Here is a 17,564-nt window from a genome sequence, read left to right as displayed (position 1 = left end):
GCACTAATACAGACAGGCTCTGATTCATACTGCCGGGTTTTAGGCGCTATTACTCTTGTACCAGTGACCTGCCCCATAAAAAGGCAACTTCCAGATCACCCATGTGGTGTATCTTGCTTTTGTTTGGATTTTTTTGGCACAATACTCCTTTTAATGTAGATATAAACATTAGACCAGGAAGTGACACCCAGAACGGTCAGCGGCCCTCGCATTCACTCCGCACTTCAAGGCAAATGACAGAACAGTGTGGGCGAGATGAATGACTACGCATGCGCTAATAGCGGAACCTTGGTTTCCTGCCTCAGTTTCCAGCCGGAGCGTTATTGTGCTCGCACCCTCTTCCGCGATGCTGGCTGTCGCGGTGGTTGCGGTGCTCGCTGTGTTGTGGTGGGTGTGCAGCAGATGGCGGGACGCTGTTTCTGGCCGGACCTCGGCTCTGCTGCCAGGTGTCCGGGCTCCGCTGCTGCTCATCGCCCACCCAGATGATGAGTGTATGTTCTTTGCCCCCACAATCCTCGGGCTGTTGCAGGAACAGCGCCCCCTCTCTGTGCTCTGCTGCTCCGCAGGTATGGACACTGGTGGAGCTGGGCACTGGACACAGCGATGTAGGACTAGTTTAACCCTTCCCGATCTGCCTTCATACCAGATGATATAAGGATAAAATGTCCTTGTTGTGCATAACAACCAATCAGAATTCAGCTTTCTTTGATTCTAAGTAGATTTGACTATGAAAGAAGAGCTCTGATTGGTTACTGTAGCTGATGCTGACCATTTATGTTGTGCAGTGTACTACAGTACAGCCCTGAGGTCACATATATGTACAGACACCAGCAATAAAAGCAGCTTGTCAGTTTGCTGAGAATTAGTTTAATCCTTTTGTTATGTGTTGTGTTCACCAGCAGATTTTTTGTAGAGGTTTCTTTTAGAAATCCATGCATATGCTGTAGTGAAAATTTCCCTCCCTATTCACATGTATGGGATATTCAGACATCCTGTTTTTCACGCACCTCTTCTGTACAAATTTTTTTAAGGAAAGAACAAATACCCACAATTTCTGGAGCTGTTCACAAAAAACTTGACCTGACTGTTTCTAATCCGAGTCACAGATCAAACTCCCCAATACAAGTCACGTTATGGTGCGTTTCGACTTTCTGATTTCTGCCCGTCAATGCACTGATCGTCCATATACACTTGGCGCTCATTTACTGACCAATTTACACGGCCGACAAAGAATGATCAAGACAGAATGATCATTGATACGATGTTTTGTTTCAATACAAGACAATGTAATAGGAAGCACATTGCTTGTGTATATGGGGATGTGCTGCACTACAGACTAATTCACACCTCGGTGATTTTTGTCGAACGCAAAAAAAAAACAATTTTCAGAGATTTTTTTCTATGTGAAAAATCAAAGCAAATGTTCTTCCAATTATAATATTAAAAATAGATAACACATGGACTGCACACAGATGGCATCCAAGTGCTGCCTGTGATTTATCTTGTCTTATATGGGTGATTTTACTCTCTGACTTGGAATAAAAAAACAGATGTGTGTGTCGCCATGATTATTTTGCACGGAAATGTATATAACCCCACAGACTATAATGGTTACTTGGATAGCACACATACGCGAAAAATGAGGCTCAGCAGTGATTCTTCGGCCAACATAAATGATCCAATCATCCAACAAACAAGCGTCTTTCTAGTTTATCTGGTTTATGCTGGCTGCTAATCAAGAATGAGCCATGCTACTATCATTTGGTTCTTTCATAATCTCGTCCAAATGCAACTTAAAGGGGTTTTAATTTTAATCAATAGATCTTGGAATAATAAGTTCCACAATTAAATGTGTTTAACTCCTTAATGACTGCCTATACGCCCTTTAACGTCATCCGTTAAGGGTACTTATTCCTCAGCGCCGCTTTTTAACAGCACTGAGGAATAAGAGTATAGCGTCTCCCAGCGTTGGAAAATCTACCGGGGGTAGCTGATATCATGAAGAACATGATCATGGCCGGTTTTTACGTGCCCCTGTCACATGATTGCCAATATTCACCAAATAATGTCGATCACAAAAAAAAAAAATGTCTGATTTAAAATTAATTTCTCCTCTGATATGATCTAACATATCAGGGAAGAGATACATGGGGTCCCCTGAGACCCGATAACCTCCGCCATCCCCTAAATCCTTTTGCTCTGACCCTCCACATCATCTTCCTGAAAAAAAAGTGCCAGCGCATGTGCAGTGCGCCTACTGAGATCTGCCGGCCGGTACCGGGCAACAATAGGGAATTTTTCCTGTTTCTTTTGATCACTGTGATAGACCCTATTGACATTCCCAAAATATTAATCTCCAAATCCAGGATGTATGAATGTACAGCTCCGACACATTCACCTTCATGTGCCCTTAAAGGGGTATTGCTGGAATCGAACGTTATCCCCTGTCCAGGATAGGATAATGGATGAGTGACTGATCACTAGGGTCTCGACTTGTAGGCCCCCACCATGATTGTGAGAACAAAACACAGCAGAGCATCGCCATGAGTGGAGAAGAAGAGTACATGCCATTTGAAGATTATGGAAGGGACAAAAATAGCTAAGAACTGTATTCGGCTTTCTCCAGAAGTCCCTCAGACAATGGAGTGGAGGTTGAGCATGTGCTCGTCCTCTCACATTCAAGATGGAGCTCTGCAGTGCACCTTTGTCTGAACTTAGGGTGCACTTCTACACTCCTTATCCTACAGTATACTATGGATAGGGAACGACTTCATTCTGGATTTACCACTTTAACTAAATTGCTCCCTTTTGTAATGAGATTTTAAATAATAAATTATAAAAAAAAGGTAACAAGAGCATAATAAAAATAATAAAGTTTATTTCTTTATAATTTATAGGAAATTACTACAATCAAGGTGAGACCCGTAAGAAAGAATTGCTTCATAGCTGCGCTGTTCTAGGAATCGCTCCTTCCAATGTAACGCTAATTGACCACAGGTATGATGCACAATGCAAGGGTATGTCTCAGGATTGTTTTCATTCTTCTAGCAGATGATAACCTCGCCTGTGCAATAATATGTATTTACAGTAAAACTGGCCATACACATGAGAGATGTCGGGCGATTTTGCATCAGGACAGCGCACAATTATACCCTAAGGCTTTAGATTTCCATACTAAGGTTTTGAGCCCAATAACCCTTTTAAAGGGGAATCTAGTCTCATTTCGAGTCTAGATTTGTTCTTCTATAAAAGAGCGCATTATCGTTTCTGGCATTAATATAATTACTGCGTAGACCTGTGGTTGTTGAAAATAACAACTACACAATATTCACCCTCCCCAGGTCCAGTAATTCTTCTCTGCTGCTTGCATTATCTTTGTTGACTGGCTGCAACTGTAACATCAATAACTATATCGCCCGTGACTACTGCAGCCAATCACAGGTCTCAGCAGTTTAGGTTTTCTACAATGTTGTAAGTACATATAAGTAGGATTAAAACCGATCCTCGCACGGGTTGTACGGCCAGTCTGTCTCTTCCCTTATAGTAGGTCTTCCATATAACTTTCCTCGCTCCCTGATGAAGCCAAACATGTGAAACACGGGGCATTGGCTGGTGCTCTGCTCCAACATATTACAATGGGTGCTCTTATGGTTCCATTATATATAATTAGTACTTATCCTCTTTAGGTTTCATTATGGTTCCATTATATATATATAATTATGTGACATGTACTGTGTGATTGATATATACCGGTACTATTGGCCATGTATCCCTATGTCTTGCATCTGGAAAATAATATTCAATTGCAATTCATCTTTATTTAGCCAGCACATATGATTATGTTCTATAATCAACCACTCTCATGGCTGTAACTGCAGCCGTAGCAGCTACTTTGTGACCTGGAGGTGGAACCGGGTGTAAGAGCTTTGGTTCTTTATTCCAAACAGAATCTCATCACAAAGTCACATTGATTGCACAGTGACATCCGCCTTTGTTACATGCAGGTTTTGCTGCTGATTGTGCTGCAGATTCTCTTGATTTTTGTCCATAAATATTGAAGGATAAAATCGCTGGGTAACACTGGCTGCATAATTATAAGCATGCCGTGGGTATGAAAATCTGCAGCTGACTTTTTTCCACAGCCTCTGAAATCGTCATTATGAAGGAAACAAACAGTGGTAGAGTAGCTGTCTGGCTGTACTCTGCGTCTCTCCTTTGTGCAGACGGTGTGATATATGGGGGTATTCTTCATCTTTAGGTTGCTGCTCAGGTAATGGTAGTTGAGGTGCTGTCAGGTTTATTACCTATCAGTTTTGGGGCAATTATTGTCCCTCCTGTGAGGCCCTATGAGTTCTAATTCTCCCCATGTCTGTGCTGACTTTTCATTGAGGATCTGTCCTTTTCTGTTACCACTGTCTGAACCATCCTTATAATTTATTGTGTCTTGTTCCACCTGTTTCCTACAGCTCTTCTGGATTGCATACCGTCGTATATAATGTCTCAGTTTAGTTATAGGCATAAAACAAGGCTTAAACACCTGTTATAAACTGCAATTTTTAGATTTTCTCTAGAAACTGATAGATTAGTGATGAGCGAATATACTCGTTACTCGAGATCTCCCGAGCACGCTCAGGTGTCCTCCGAGTATTTTTTAGTGCTCGGAGATTTAGTTTTCATCACCGCAGCTGAATGATTTATAGCTATTAGCCAGGGTGATTACATGTGGGGGTTGCCTGTTTGCTAGGGAATCCCCACATGTACTTTTGCTGGATAACAGATGTAAATCATTCAGCTGCGGTGAAGAAAACAAAATCTCCGAGCACTAAAAAATACTCGGAGGACATCTAAGCATGCTCGGGAGATCTCGAGTATCGAGTATATTCTCTCATCATTACTAAAGATCATTTTATAGCTCACAACCCATGTGGTAACTTTGTAGCACTGCACTCGTCCATCTTTGGATCGTTGCTGCTATTGGCATAGAATGGAGCGACAGATCTCATGGACAACAAGCCTCTTCATTTAGCTCTTCATGGCCACAATTTAGCCACCAGTGGATACCATACGTTCCCGTTAATACCCACTGATTGGCTGTTCTAAGCTCAGAGACAGCCTGAAATAGGGGTTTAGTGGAGCTGCATTCTCCAGCTCCATTCAAGGTGTAGCTGGCAATGCAGGGTACTACAGATCAGCTCCTCTTCTCTGCAGTGCCCAGCAGCCGCCACTACACATTCAATGAAGCTGATTGATGATTTAACCCCCAAGGATAAGTCATCAATATAATTTGACAACCACTTCTCAGTCTCTTTTATGTTCACCTGTATTTTGTCAGCAAGAACATTTGAAAATAATCCTCATGGCAGAATGAAATTGTTTCTGTGGGATTTAATTTTCACAAAATGCATTTTTGATCTCCAACACACGAACTCTCTGTGATGGGCCTAATGCACTTAGGAAAGCCACATATAGGAGTCTGAGCAGCAGCAGCGGAGCCATAGACAGTCACTGCATGCTGCTCTGCATGACCCGTATCACCTAACTATGCAGCCTTATGTGTAGATGATTGCATACATAAAGGCCAGCTAATCCTGTCCTGCTCCAGACTTCTCCATTTTATAGGATTCATTGTGGTCCCTCCTCACAATTATACTTCATCTTCTTAAAAGCTGTGTCCTCACTATTGGAGATGACAGGGCGACTGAGTCACTAAAGTTGTGTCTCACTTTCATGTATGAAGGCCGTGGTAACCATTAATCTCTAGATTTCATTAAACCCAGATGAGCTTGGTTGAACTGGTGTTAGACAGGGTCATATCCCCCTGCATTGGCCGCAGAGCCCATCCTCCACCCAGCGAGACACCCAAATCATAATGGATTTCAAAGCTCAGCTTTTTCCACTATAGATGGAGAGACCTGGGACAGCGGAGGCAATGAATCTCTCTGCGAGGTCACACTGTCACATAACCTTTCCCCTGCACCAGCTATAGGCAAAAGCAGAATCTCATTTTCATGTACTTTGGCCTCTAAAGGTCATTGGGGGCTTTGTTGAAGGGGGATAGGATACGTCAGAGCCTAGATGGCCAGTGGTAAGGGGAGCGGACAGCAGGGGTTATGCTTGCTATCCCGTCCCTTCATTCTTAGCAAAAATGTTTTTTTCCAGCAGATATGCTGTGGATTTTTTAGGGTGGAGAAGCCACAGTCTTACAGTAGCAGCCATTTTTTTAAAAATATTAACAAATCCCATTCACACATTGCAGGGAAAATTTACAGCATCAATTGACGTGCAATTTGGATTTTTAGTCTGCAAATTGTCGATTTATGCTGCAAATTTTCTACTCTTTTGTAGTGCATATTGTGAAAATTGTGACAAATTTGCACAGAAAAATCCAAAACCCACAGAATTTTCTTGTTTGTTTTGTTTCAACACCTGATGAAAATTATCAAAGCTTCATCCTGTATGGATGTTCCCTAATAACATTTTCTATTGGGTGTGTTCACACATAGAAACTGAATCTTCTGCGATTATTGTCTCCCTTGTAGCTATAAGGACTGGTATCACTTATCTTTAAAGGGAATCTGTCACCCCCAAAATCAAAGGTGAGCTAAGCCCACCGGCATCAGGGGGCTTATCTACAGCATTCTGTAATGCTGTAGATAAGCCCCCGATGTATCCTGAAAGATGAGAAAAAGAGGTTAGATTATACTCACCCAGGGGCGGTCGCGGTCCGGGGCCTCCCATCTTCATACGATGACGTCCTCTTCTTGTCTTCACACTGTGGCTCCGGCGCAGGCGTACTTTGTCTGACCTGATGAGGGCAGAGCAAAGTACTGCAGTGCACAGGTGCCGGGAAAGGTCAGAGAGGCCCAGCTCCTGCGCACTGCAGTTCTTTGCTCTGCCCTCATCAGGACAGACAAAGTACGCCTGCACCGGAGCCACAGTGTGAAGACAAGAAGAGGACGTCATCCTATGATGATGGGAGGCCCGGACCGGACCGCGATGCCCAGGTGAGTATAATCTAACCTCTTTTTCTCATCTTTCAGGATACATCGGGGGTTTATCTACAGCATTACAGAATGCTGTATATAAGCCCCTGATGCCGGTGGGCTTAGCTCACCTTCCATTTTGGGGGTGACAGGTTCCCTTTAAGGCTACGTTCCCACGATGAGGTTTTGGTGAGTTTTTGATGTTGCAAAATTTATACACCATTTCTGCACTTAAGTAAATTAGGTTACTTGCTGTTGCGGTCATTGCTGGGCCAAGCAGACTGTTACACCCTGCCGTGGAGCACGTGGATTTGTGGACCCACTGTGCAAGGGGATCGGGCCTTCCCAGAAAGAGGCGTTACTAAGTGGCTACCTTGGTGCTCACTGGAGCCTCTAGTGGTGAAGTCAGGCTTGTGCGGCAGGTTGCCTCCAGGTCCCACTCCTGGGCAGAACCCGGTAGTGCAGCTGCTGACCCCAGTTTGCTAGCCAAGGGCCCCACTGATCCCCAGTCCTCTCTGTGCTCGGAGCCGTGTTGACATCTTCTCCACCAGGTCTGCTAGTCGCCAAGTCACTGTGTGCTGGTGTCTCCGAAGAAAGGGAAGCAGAAGCGATGTCCTCACACAGTGCCAACAATTGTTCCAGGAAACACCCTGCTTCATGGACGTGTCATCTTGGAGACCTGGCTGAAGATGGACGCAGAGCAGGGATCTTCAGACTCTAATAGGTCTGGTGAAGAGAACGTCAGTGCGGTGGCATCTTCCAAGTCTCTGCAAACCATCAACCAGGCTGAGGAACTCCAGTTGGTCCTTGAATCCTCCGGGGTGGTAGCTGTTCTCAACGTCCGGAGAGAGACTTTACAATGCTCAGTTCCTGGTACTACACCCTCTTCGTCCTATGCTGAGTATGGCTTGACGGAGAGAAACATCTTAGTCGTAAAGATGGTGAGAGGTGTCCCTTTTCTTCTAGAGGACGGAAGTCGTGGTATTAATGAAAAATTGTGGGAGTCCGTGAAGAGGTGTCGGCCTCCAACTTCTCTGCAGAGAGTTCTTGCGGGCTTGAATTCGGTGTGTGCGTGCCGCACCTTGTACTCGCATGCCCGCACTTCCTCGTTCTTAAAGGGGCAGCGCGCTCATTATTCTAATTGCTCTTAGCCTGCTGCGGAGACGCATTTAGCATAATTAGTACACCTGCAAGATGATTCCCAGCCAATGGTTGGAAGGCATCTTGTATGAAATACTAACTCTCCCCTCCCTAGGGAGTAGCCAAGCAATGTGGTGAATCATTAGTTAGTATGGTGTACTGCTAGTGAGTTGTGAGGTCCCCTTGTCCTGTGGTCCCGGTGCTGCCAGAGCCTGAACGTTATCCCCTGGTCCCGGTGTGGCCAGTCCTGTGTCCGTAGTCCCCTGGTCCCAGAGCAGCCAGTACCTGAACCCTGTCTCCTGGTCCTGGAGCGGCCAGTGCCTGAACATTGTCTCCTGGTCCCAGAGCGGCCAGTTCTGTTCCCGAAGTCCCCTGATCCTAGTGCGGCCAGTGCATAAACACTATTCCCTGGTCCATGAGTGGCCTAATCCTGATCCTGAATCCTAGACTGACATGTCTGAACTAAGCCCTAAAATGGTGTCAGCATACCTGACCCCTCAGGTCAGGAGCTGCAGTACCGGGTTCTGCCCAGGAGTGGTACCTGGCCACTACCTGCTGCACAAGCTTGACCTCACCATTAGATGCACCTGTGAACATCAAGGTAGCCGCTTAGTTATACCCCTTCCTAGGTAGGCCCAGTCCTGTGGCACAGTGGGTCCACAAATCCACGAGCGCCACGGCTGGGCGGGCGTAATGATCTGCTCAGCCCAGCCATGACCGCAACACTTGCTTTTTCGAGTGCATTTTTTTTACATGCATTTTTATCTCGTTTTTGACGCTGCTTTTATTGTCTGTTGTTGGTATGTCTTGTTTTAAATGAAGCTTCTTTGTTTTCTATACTTTCTCGTATTTGGCTTTGACAGAGATTTATTAATATAGTCATGTACGAATTACAGTGGGGGATAAGTATTTGATCCCTTGCTGATTTTGTAAATTTGCCCACTGATAGACATGAACAATCTATAATTATAAGGGTAGGTTAATTTTAACATTAAGATATAGAATATCAGAAATAAAATCCAGAAAATCACATTGTATAAATTATATAAATTTATTTGCATTTTGCAGTGAGAAATAAGTATTTGATCCCCTACCAACCATGAAGGCCGGCGTCACACTAGGCGTAAGACAATGCGGTCCGTTTTTTACAGCCCTAATATGCAGAATTGTTCTTAAAATAGTGATCCGTATGTCATCCGTAGGCAGGGTGTGGCAGCGTATTTTGCGCATGGCATCCTCCGTATGTAATCCGTATGGCATCCGTACTGCGATATTTTCTCGCAGGCTTGCAAAACCGACATCTAATGGATTTATGTGCTCAAATGTTCGCTAAAAGATATATACAGTATATTTATATATATGTCATTGAGACACATACAGTGCCTAAAAGTAGTATTCAACCCCCTGCAGATTTAGCAGGTTTAATAAGATGCAAATAAGTTAGAGCCTTCAAACTTCAAACAAGAGCAGGATTTATTAACAGATGCATAAATCTTACAAACCAAAAAGTTTTGTTGCTCAGTTAAATTTTTATAAATTTTAAACATAAAAGTGTGGGTCAATTATTATTCAACCCCTAGGTTTAATATTTTGTGGAATAACCTTTGTTTGCAATTACAGCTAATAATCGTCTTTTATAAGACCTGATCAGGCCGGCACAGGTCTCTGGAGTTATCTTGGCCCACTCCTCCATGCAGATCTTCTCCAAGTTATCTAGGTTCTTTGGGTGTCTCATGTGGACTTTAATCTTGAGCTCCTTCCACAAGTTTTCAATTGTGTTAAGGTCAGGAGACTGACTAGGCCACTGCAACACCTTGATTTTTTGCCTCTTGAACCAGGCCTTGGTTTTCTTGGCTGTGTGCTTTGGGTCGTTGTCTTGTTGGAAGATGAAATGACGACCCATCTTAAGATCCTTGATGGAGGAGCGGAGGTTCTTGGCCAAAATCTCCAGGTAGGCCGTGCTATCTATCTTCCCATGGATGCGGACCAGATGGCCAGGCCCCTTGGCTGAGAAACAGCCCCACAGCATGATGCTGCCACCACCATGCTTGACTGTAGGGATGGTATTCTTGGGGTCGTATGCAGTGCCATCCAGTCTCCAAACGTCACGTGTGTGGTTGGCACCAAAGATCTCGAACTTGGTCTCATCAGACCAGAGAACCTTGAACCAGTCAGTCTCAGAGTCCTCCAAGTGATCATGAGCAAACTGTAGACGAGCCTTGACATGACGCTTTGAAAGTAAAGGTACCTTACGGGCTCATCTGGAACGGAGACCATTGCGGTGGAGTACGTTACTTATGGTATTGACTGAAACCAATGTCCCCACTGCCATGAGATCTTCCCGGAGCTCCTTCCTTGTTGTCCTTGGGTTAGCCTTGACTCTTCGGACAAGCCTGGCCTCGGCACGGGAGGAAACTTTCAAAGGCTGTCCAGGCCGTGGAAGGCTAACAGTAGTTCCATAAGCCTTCCACTTCCGGATGATGCTCCCAACAGTGGAGACAGGTAGGCCCAACTCCTTGGAAAGGAGGACACTTCTGGCCTTAACAAGAACTGTACCTGTGTTCTTCCATTTCCTTACTATGTTCCTCACAGTGGAAATTGACAGGTTAAATCTCTGAGACAGCTTTTTGTATCCTTCCCCTGAACAACTATGTTGAATAATCTTTGTTTTCATATCATTTGACAGTTGTTTTGAGGAGCCCATGATGCCACTCTTCAGAGGAGATTCAAACAGGAGAACAACTTGCAAGTGGCCACTTTAAGTAGCTTTTCTCATGATTGCATACACCTGGCTATGAAGTTCAAAGCTCAATGAGGTTACAAAACCAAAAAAAGTGCTTTAGTAAGTCAGTAAAAAGTAGGTAGGAGTATTTAAAACAAGAAAATGATAAGGGTGCCCATACTTATGCACCTGTCAAATTTAGTTTGAATGCAGATTGCACATTTTCTGTTAGTACAGTAAACCTCATTTCAAGGCAGAAACATTACTGTGTCCAACAGTTATTAGATATATGAAACTGAAATAGCTGTTGCAAAAAAAAAAAAACATTTTTATAAAACATCAAGCTTAAGATTAATAGGGGTGCCCAAACTTTTTCATATGACTATATATATATATATATTTAATTCAGCGCGATATAGCAGAAAAGCCGGTAATTCAATTGCCGGCTTTCTCCTTCTCCTTCCAAATCCGCTGCGGAAAAATCCGCAGCAGAATCCGCAATGTGTGCACATACCCTTAGGCCGTGTGTCCACGTTCAGGAAACGCTGCGTGTTTGACGCTGCGTGGGGCCGCAGCGTCAAACACGCAGCGTCCAGATGTTCCAGCATAGTGGAGGGGATTTTTTGAAATCCCGTGTCCACTATGCATGGAAACACGCACGCGGCGGCCCTGCGACTCCGGATATGCTGCGCGTCTTTTCAGATCGCAGTATGTCCGTGTTCCTTGCGGCGACGCTGCGTCGCCGCAAGGAATAACACAGGGCCCTATGCGAGGGGTGCGATGATCCCGGATGTGTACAATGAACACATCCGGCATCATCGCGTCCCGGAAGGGGGCGGGGCTTAGCGCCGAGCGGCTTTGCCGCTCCGACGATACCGCCGGCCATCCTGATCGTTGACACGTACCCTTTTAGAGTTCTGGCTCCTACAGACCAGTTAGACACTCCTAATTAACTCGTTATCTGCATTAAAGACAGCTGTCTTACATTAATCAGTCAGACTCTAACCTCTACAACATGGGCAAGACCAAAGAGAGAGCTTTAGAACTTGTTAATGATCTCAAGGCAGTTGGGACCACAGTCACCAAGAAAATCATTGGTAACACATTACGTTGTAAAGGTTTAAAATCCTGCAGTGCCCGCAAGGTCCCCCTGCTCAAGAAGGCACATGTGCAGGCCTGTCTGGAGTTTGCCAATGAACAACTGGATGATTCTGTGAGTGATTGGGAGAAGGTGCTGTGGTCAGAGGAGGCAAAAATTGAGATCTTTGGCATTAAAGGGAACCTGTCACCAGGTTTGGCCGATACGAGTTATGGCCACCCCTTTCAGGGCTTATCTACAGTATTCTATAATGCTATATATAAGCCCCCGATCCATCCTGTAAGAGAAGAAAAATAACTTTTATTATAGTCATCTGCGAAGCTGTCCGGTCAGATGGGTGTCGCTCGTCCTGGTCCGGTGCCTCACTTTTATGATCCCAGTGGCAAGGATCGCAGGTCTGACAAGCTAAGTACTAACGGACAACTAGCTCTGGGGAAGTGGTAGCTAGATTGACTGCAACCTGATCCTATCTGCACACAACTAAAAGTAGCCGTGGAACGTTACCTAAAAAATTCCTAGACGTCTCGTCACGGCCGGAGAAACTGACTATTCCTAGAGGGAAAGAAAGTCCTCGCTTGCCTCAGTGTAATGACCCCAAAGAAATAGAATAGCCCCCCACAAATATTAACGGTTAGTTAAGGGGAAAGCACAAACGCAGAGATGAAATTAGATTTAGCAAATGAGGCCCGCTAATACTAGATAGCAGAAAATAGGAAGGGGACTGTGCGGTCAATACAAAACCCTATTCAAAATATCCACGCAGAGATTGCTCAAGCACCGCACCAACTAACGGTGCGGGGGAAGCAACTCCGTACCCCAGAGCTTACCAGCAAAAAGAAATCACATATTAGCAAGCTGGACTAGACTCATCATACACAGAAATCATATTGCAGGCAGATGAGCAAAAATATTCAAACAGAACTTAGCTTATCCTGAAGAGGCAGAAAACAAGATGATCAAGAGCAATCAGAATAGCACTGAATACATTGACAGCCGGCGACAAGTGGAAGTGAAGCAGAGCTAAATAGGAGCCTCCCTGATGGATAACGAGGCAGCTGATCCAGCCAGACCCGCAGGATAATAAACCAAACCACCAGGGGGAGCCAAAAAACCAAAGTCACACAATACCATCTGTGACCACAAGAGGGAGCCTGAAAACGGAGTTCACAACACCTCACTACGTCTTGCGATGCCGTCCTCCTGCTTGCTTCTGGTGGATGACGCATCCCTGTATCATCCACACAGGCTCCCCGGCATCGCGCTCCTGCTCAGGCGCACTTATCTGCCCTGTTGCAGACAGCGGAATTTCCTGCAGTGCGCAGGAGCCGGGAAAGGTCAGAGAGGCCCAGCACCTGCGCACTACAGGAATTTGCTGTCGGCTCCTGCTGTGATATTACTCTACGCGGCTTCTGTATTGCCGGCTTTTCATTGATCTATGTAATAATTATATATGTGTGTGTGTCATTGACATCTATATATCTATGTATTCTATGTTTATGGGAAAGCTCAAAAGACGCCCAGAAAATATCCATTAGTTTGGGAGAAGCATTTTGCTATTTTAGTGGCTTAAAAATAACGACAGTGCTTTTTTCATTATTCAATACAATGCAAAAAAAAAACAAAAACAGGAAAATGACAGTAAAAAGGCCAAATAAACCAAAGTAAAAATGCTGCTAGAACATACGGTATCACACAAACATTATATATATATTCTATTCTAAGCTGTAACTCTGTGATTTTAATGTACGCAACACATGAATTGCCGGCTTTTATTCTATCAGATATATATATATATATATATATATATATATATATATATATGTGTGTGTGTGTGTGTGTGTGTGTGTTTTGACGAATATTTCCTTTTAAAACGATGTGTAAATGACATAGAGAGCTGCTGTATGTATAATCTCATGTTGCAATCGCACTGCATTCGGATGTAAATCGGATGCTAGGTGTGAAGAAGGGACTCGGACCGATTTTTCATACGTTTAGTGTGACTCCGGCCATACTGTCGCCCTGGCTCCTTGTGTGGACCAGGCCATACCCAGGATTTTCTAGTAAACCCAGGATGCCAGCGAGTTCTTGTACAGTACACCCTGCATGTACTTGTGTTTGGATTGTACTTTTCAGGATTTTTAGACTTAATTCCTCTGGTCAATTTCCTACTTTGCTTCCGGGTGCAATTTATTTGTTTTTATTCACAAGACTCCTTCAATAAAAGATGTTTTTCCCCTTTAGGTCTTTATGGAATATTTGCACTTTTGACTTTACCAAAATAAAAGAAAAGGACATTTTTTTAAAGCGGTTTTTCACCACTTCAAACATTATTCATTTCCTTCAGTTTTAAAAAGAAAAGGTTGGAAGGCGGGAGAGGGGGCGAGGTAGGTGAAAGGGGACCGAGAGGAGGGAGGGAAAATGATGGCACAAATCCTATTCTGTCCTAGAAGGATCAGATCTATCCACAGGCCACGTGTGAGTGATCTGGAGACATTCATCAGACCGGGGCGTTACTCCCAGCTGTATACACACAACCCATGGGCCTGGTCTGCCGGAGCACAGCGGGGTTCAAGAATAGGATTACTCTGCCTTACGGCTTCTGTTCTTGAAAGCGGCAATATTAAAGCTTTACAATCCAAACACCGGGAAATAGCTGGAGAGAAAGATACAATTCTGAAGTTTCCTGTACGGTACCGGGAAGATTGTCCCATGCTGAGTATTGAATGCACCTAAGATAATACAAAGTAGCCGAGAGTGTACAGCGATCCTAGACCGGTCCCATCTGTAGGACTGTTACGCTGCCCATACATACAAGATAGCTGTCGGCGTTACTTTCACGGGCATCCATCGCTCCTATCTCCCCCAGACACAAGAGCGATTGGCTCAGCTGGGCGTATATGTGATTTAAAGAGAGGAGGACAGAAGTAGAGCGGGCAGTGAAATTCCAACTGTTTGATCCTTCTGCCCCCATACATCATGTGTGGGGGCAGATCAGGAGGCCCCCCATACACAAGGTCTAGGCAACTTTCATCTAGTGCTTATAAGGGCCTTAAGATGTCTAATATGACAACTTCAGGGTCTTTGACACTACGATGGAAGGTCAGCTTGGCATTTGGATATATCTCTGATAGATGCCACTATATAGGCATAAAGGGACATAGGTTACCTATATGCTCCCGTAGTAAAAGACTTATTCTGTACCTTTAAAAAAGGATATACTGATGTATACCAGACTGTTAGAAGGCACAAGGAGACTCTGTTGGCCCCATTGGGTGAATGGGCCCTGTGCTACATTTCAGGTATGCCCATTAGCAGATACTACAGAATCAATCAGCGACGGGCACAGTCCGATTAGTCCCTCCCTACTCCCCTGCAGCCAGTGCCTGGCGCCCGCTCCATACTCCCCGCAGCCAGTGCCCGCTCCATACTCCCCGTCTGCCAGCTCCATAATCCCCTCCAGTCACCGCTCACACAGGGTTAATGCCAGCGGTAACGGACCGCGTTATGCCGCGGGTAACTCACTCCGTTACCGCCGCTATTAACCCTGTGTGACCAAGTTTTTACTATTGATGCTGCCTATGCAGCGTCAATAGTAAAAACATCTAATAATAAAAAAAATAAAAAATCATTATATACTCACCTTCCGCCACCTTTCCCGTTCCTCGCGACGCTCCGGTGACTGTTCTATGCAAGCGGCAGGTTCCGGTGGCAAGGATGTTATGCGAGAAGGACCTGTCATGATGTCACGGTCATGTGACCGCGACGTCATCACACCCTGGGACCGGAAGCTGCCGCCTGCACCGCACACAGGTGACAGAACTACAAGGGGCCCTCGGAAGGTGAGTATATGTTTATTTTTTATTTTTTAACCTGTGACATACGCGGCTGGGCAATATACTACGTGGCTCTGTGCTGTATACTACGTCACTGGGCAATATACTACGTCGCTGGGCAATATACTACGTCGCTGGGCAATATACCACGTAACTGGGCAATATACTACGTCACTGGGCAATATACTACGTGGCTGGGCAATATACTCTACGTGGACATGCATATTCTAGAATACCCGATGCATTTAGAATCGGGCCACCATCTAGTGTGTATATATATATTTCTAGAATTCGCCCTTTTGTTACTTTCGACTCTGCAAAAACTCTTACTGTCTCACTATTCATTCTCTTCTGGACTATTGTAACTCTCTACTAATCGGCCTCCCTCTTACCAAACTCTCCCCGCTCCAATCTGTCCTGAATGCTGCTGCCAGGATCATATTCCTCACCAACCGTTACACCGATGCCTCTACCTTGTGCCAGTCATTACACTGGCTACCCATCCACTCCAGAATCCAGTACAAAACTACTACCCTCATCCACAAAGCACTCCATGGCTCAGCTCCACCCTACATCTCCTCTCTGGTCTCAGTCTACCACCCTACCCGTGCCCTCCGCTCTGCTAATGACCTCAGGTTAGCATCCTCAATAATCAGAACCTCCCATTCCCGTCTCCAAGACTTTACACGTGCTGCGCCGATTCTTTGTAATGCACTACCTAGGTTAATACGATTAATCCCCAATCCCCACAGTTTTAAGTGTGCCCTAAAAACGCATTTGTTCAGACTGGCCTACCGCCTCAACGCATTAACCTAACTATCCCTGTGTGGAATAATAAAAAAAAAACAAAAAAAAACCATAATCAGGTTCCTCGCATCATGTTCTCATACACTTTATGCAGTCAATAGCCTCTGTGTCTGTACTGCTACATACTTAGGCTGATAACTGGTTCATGCAGCTTTACATGAACACCCGAGCCTTACACTATGGCTGGTCCAAATAACTAAAGCAATTGTTACCATCCACCTCTCGTGTCTCCCCTTTTCCTCATAGTTTGTAAGCTTGCGAGCAGGGCCCTCACTCCTCCTGGTATCTATTTTGAACTGTGATTTCTGTTATGCTGTAATGTCTATTGTCTGTACTAGTCCCCTCTATAAGTTGTAAAGCGCTGTGGAATATGTTGGCGCTATATAAATAAAATCATTATTATTATTATTATATATAATGTTTGTGAGATACCGTATGTTGTAGCACCATTTTTACTTTGGTTTATTTGGTCTTTTTACTGTCATTTTCCTGTTTGTTTGTTTTTTGTTTGTTTTTTTTTGCATTGTATTGAATAATTAAAAAAGCGCTGTCTTTTTTTTTTTTTTTAAGCCACTAAAATAGCAAAAATGCTTCACCCAAACTAATGGATATTTTCTGGGTGTCTTTTGAGCTTTCCCGTTGGATTTTAAAGCCGAGTGATTTCTGAGGGGAAAATACCAGAAGATTTGTACATGCCATTTCTTTTAACCACTTGGGGATTTTAGGAATGTGAAGCGTTTTACCGCTTCAAGACCTTTGAATTGAAGAGGTGAATCTGACAGCGGGATTTAAGTCAAGGGCCAGAAGTACCTGATTGATCCCACCCATAGACGCTTCTGTCATATGATTGCGGGGCGCCAGTGGGTTGTCATGACAGCCTGGGATCTGCTGATGACCCCCATGCTGTCATCACTATCTTCCTGTGAATGCCGGCCTTGGACAATTGCAGCTTCAAGTATTCTAAGGGGACTATTATATTC

The 17,564-nt window shown here is 44.6% G+C and overlaps 1 protein-coding gene across 1 annotated transcript in view; it reads left to right on the top strand.

Annotated features, from left to right (window-relative positions):
- The first annotated feature begins 300 nt into the window (after positions 1–300).
- Positions 301–17,564, top strand: part of PIGL (phosphatidylinositol glycan anchor biosynthesis class L) — a 153,292-nt gene continuing 136,028 nt past the window's right edge. Inside the window, exons 1-2 of the mRNA XM_077294243.1 lie at positions 301–566; positions 2,898–2,997. Of these exons, the coding sequence (XP_077150358.1) occupies positions 347–566; positions 2,898–2,997 (320 nt within the window). The 5' untranslated portion in view covers positions 301–346. The remainder of the gene's footprint in view (positions 567–2,897; positions 2,998–17,564) is intronic.

This window comes from Ranitomeya variabilis, chromosome 3 (assembly GCF_051348905.1).
Source record: "Ranitomeya variabilis isolate aRanVar5 chromosome 3, aRanVar5.hap1, whole genome shotgun sequence".
Lineage (NCBI taxonomy): Eukaryota > Metazoa > Chordata > Amphibia > Anura > Dendrobatidae > Ranitomeya > Ranitomeya variabilis.
This window is presented reverse-complemented; position numbering and strand designations above follow the sequence as displayed.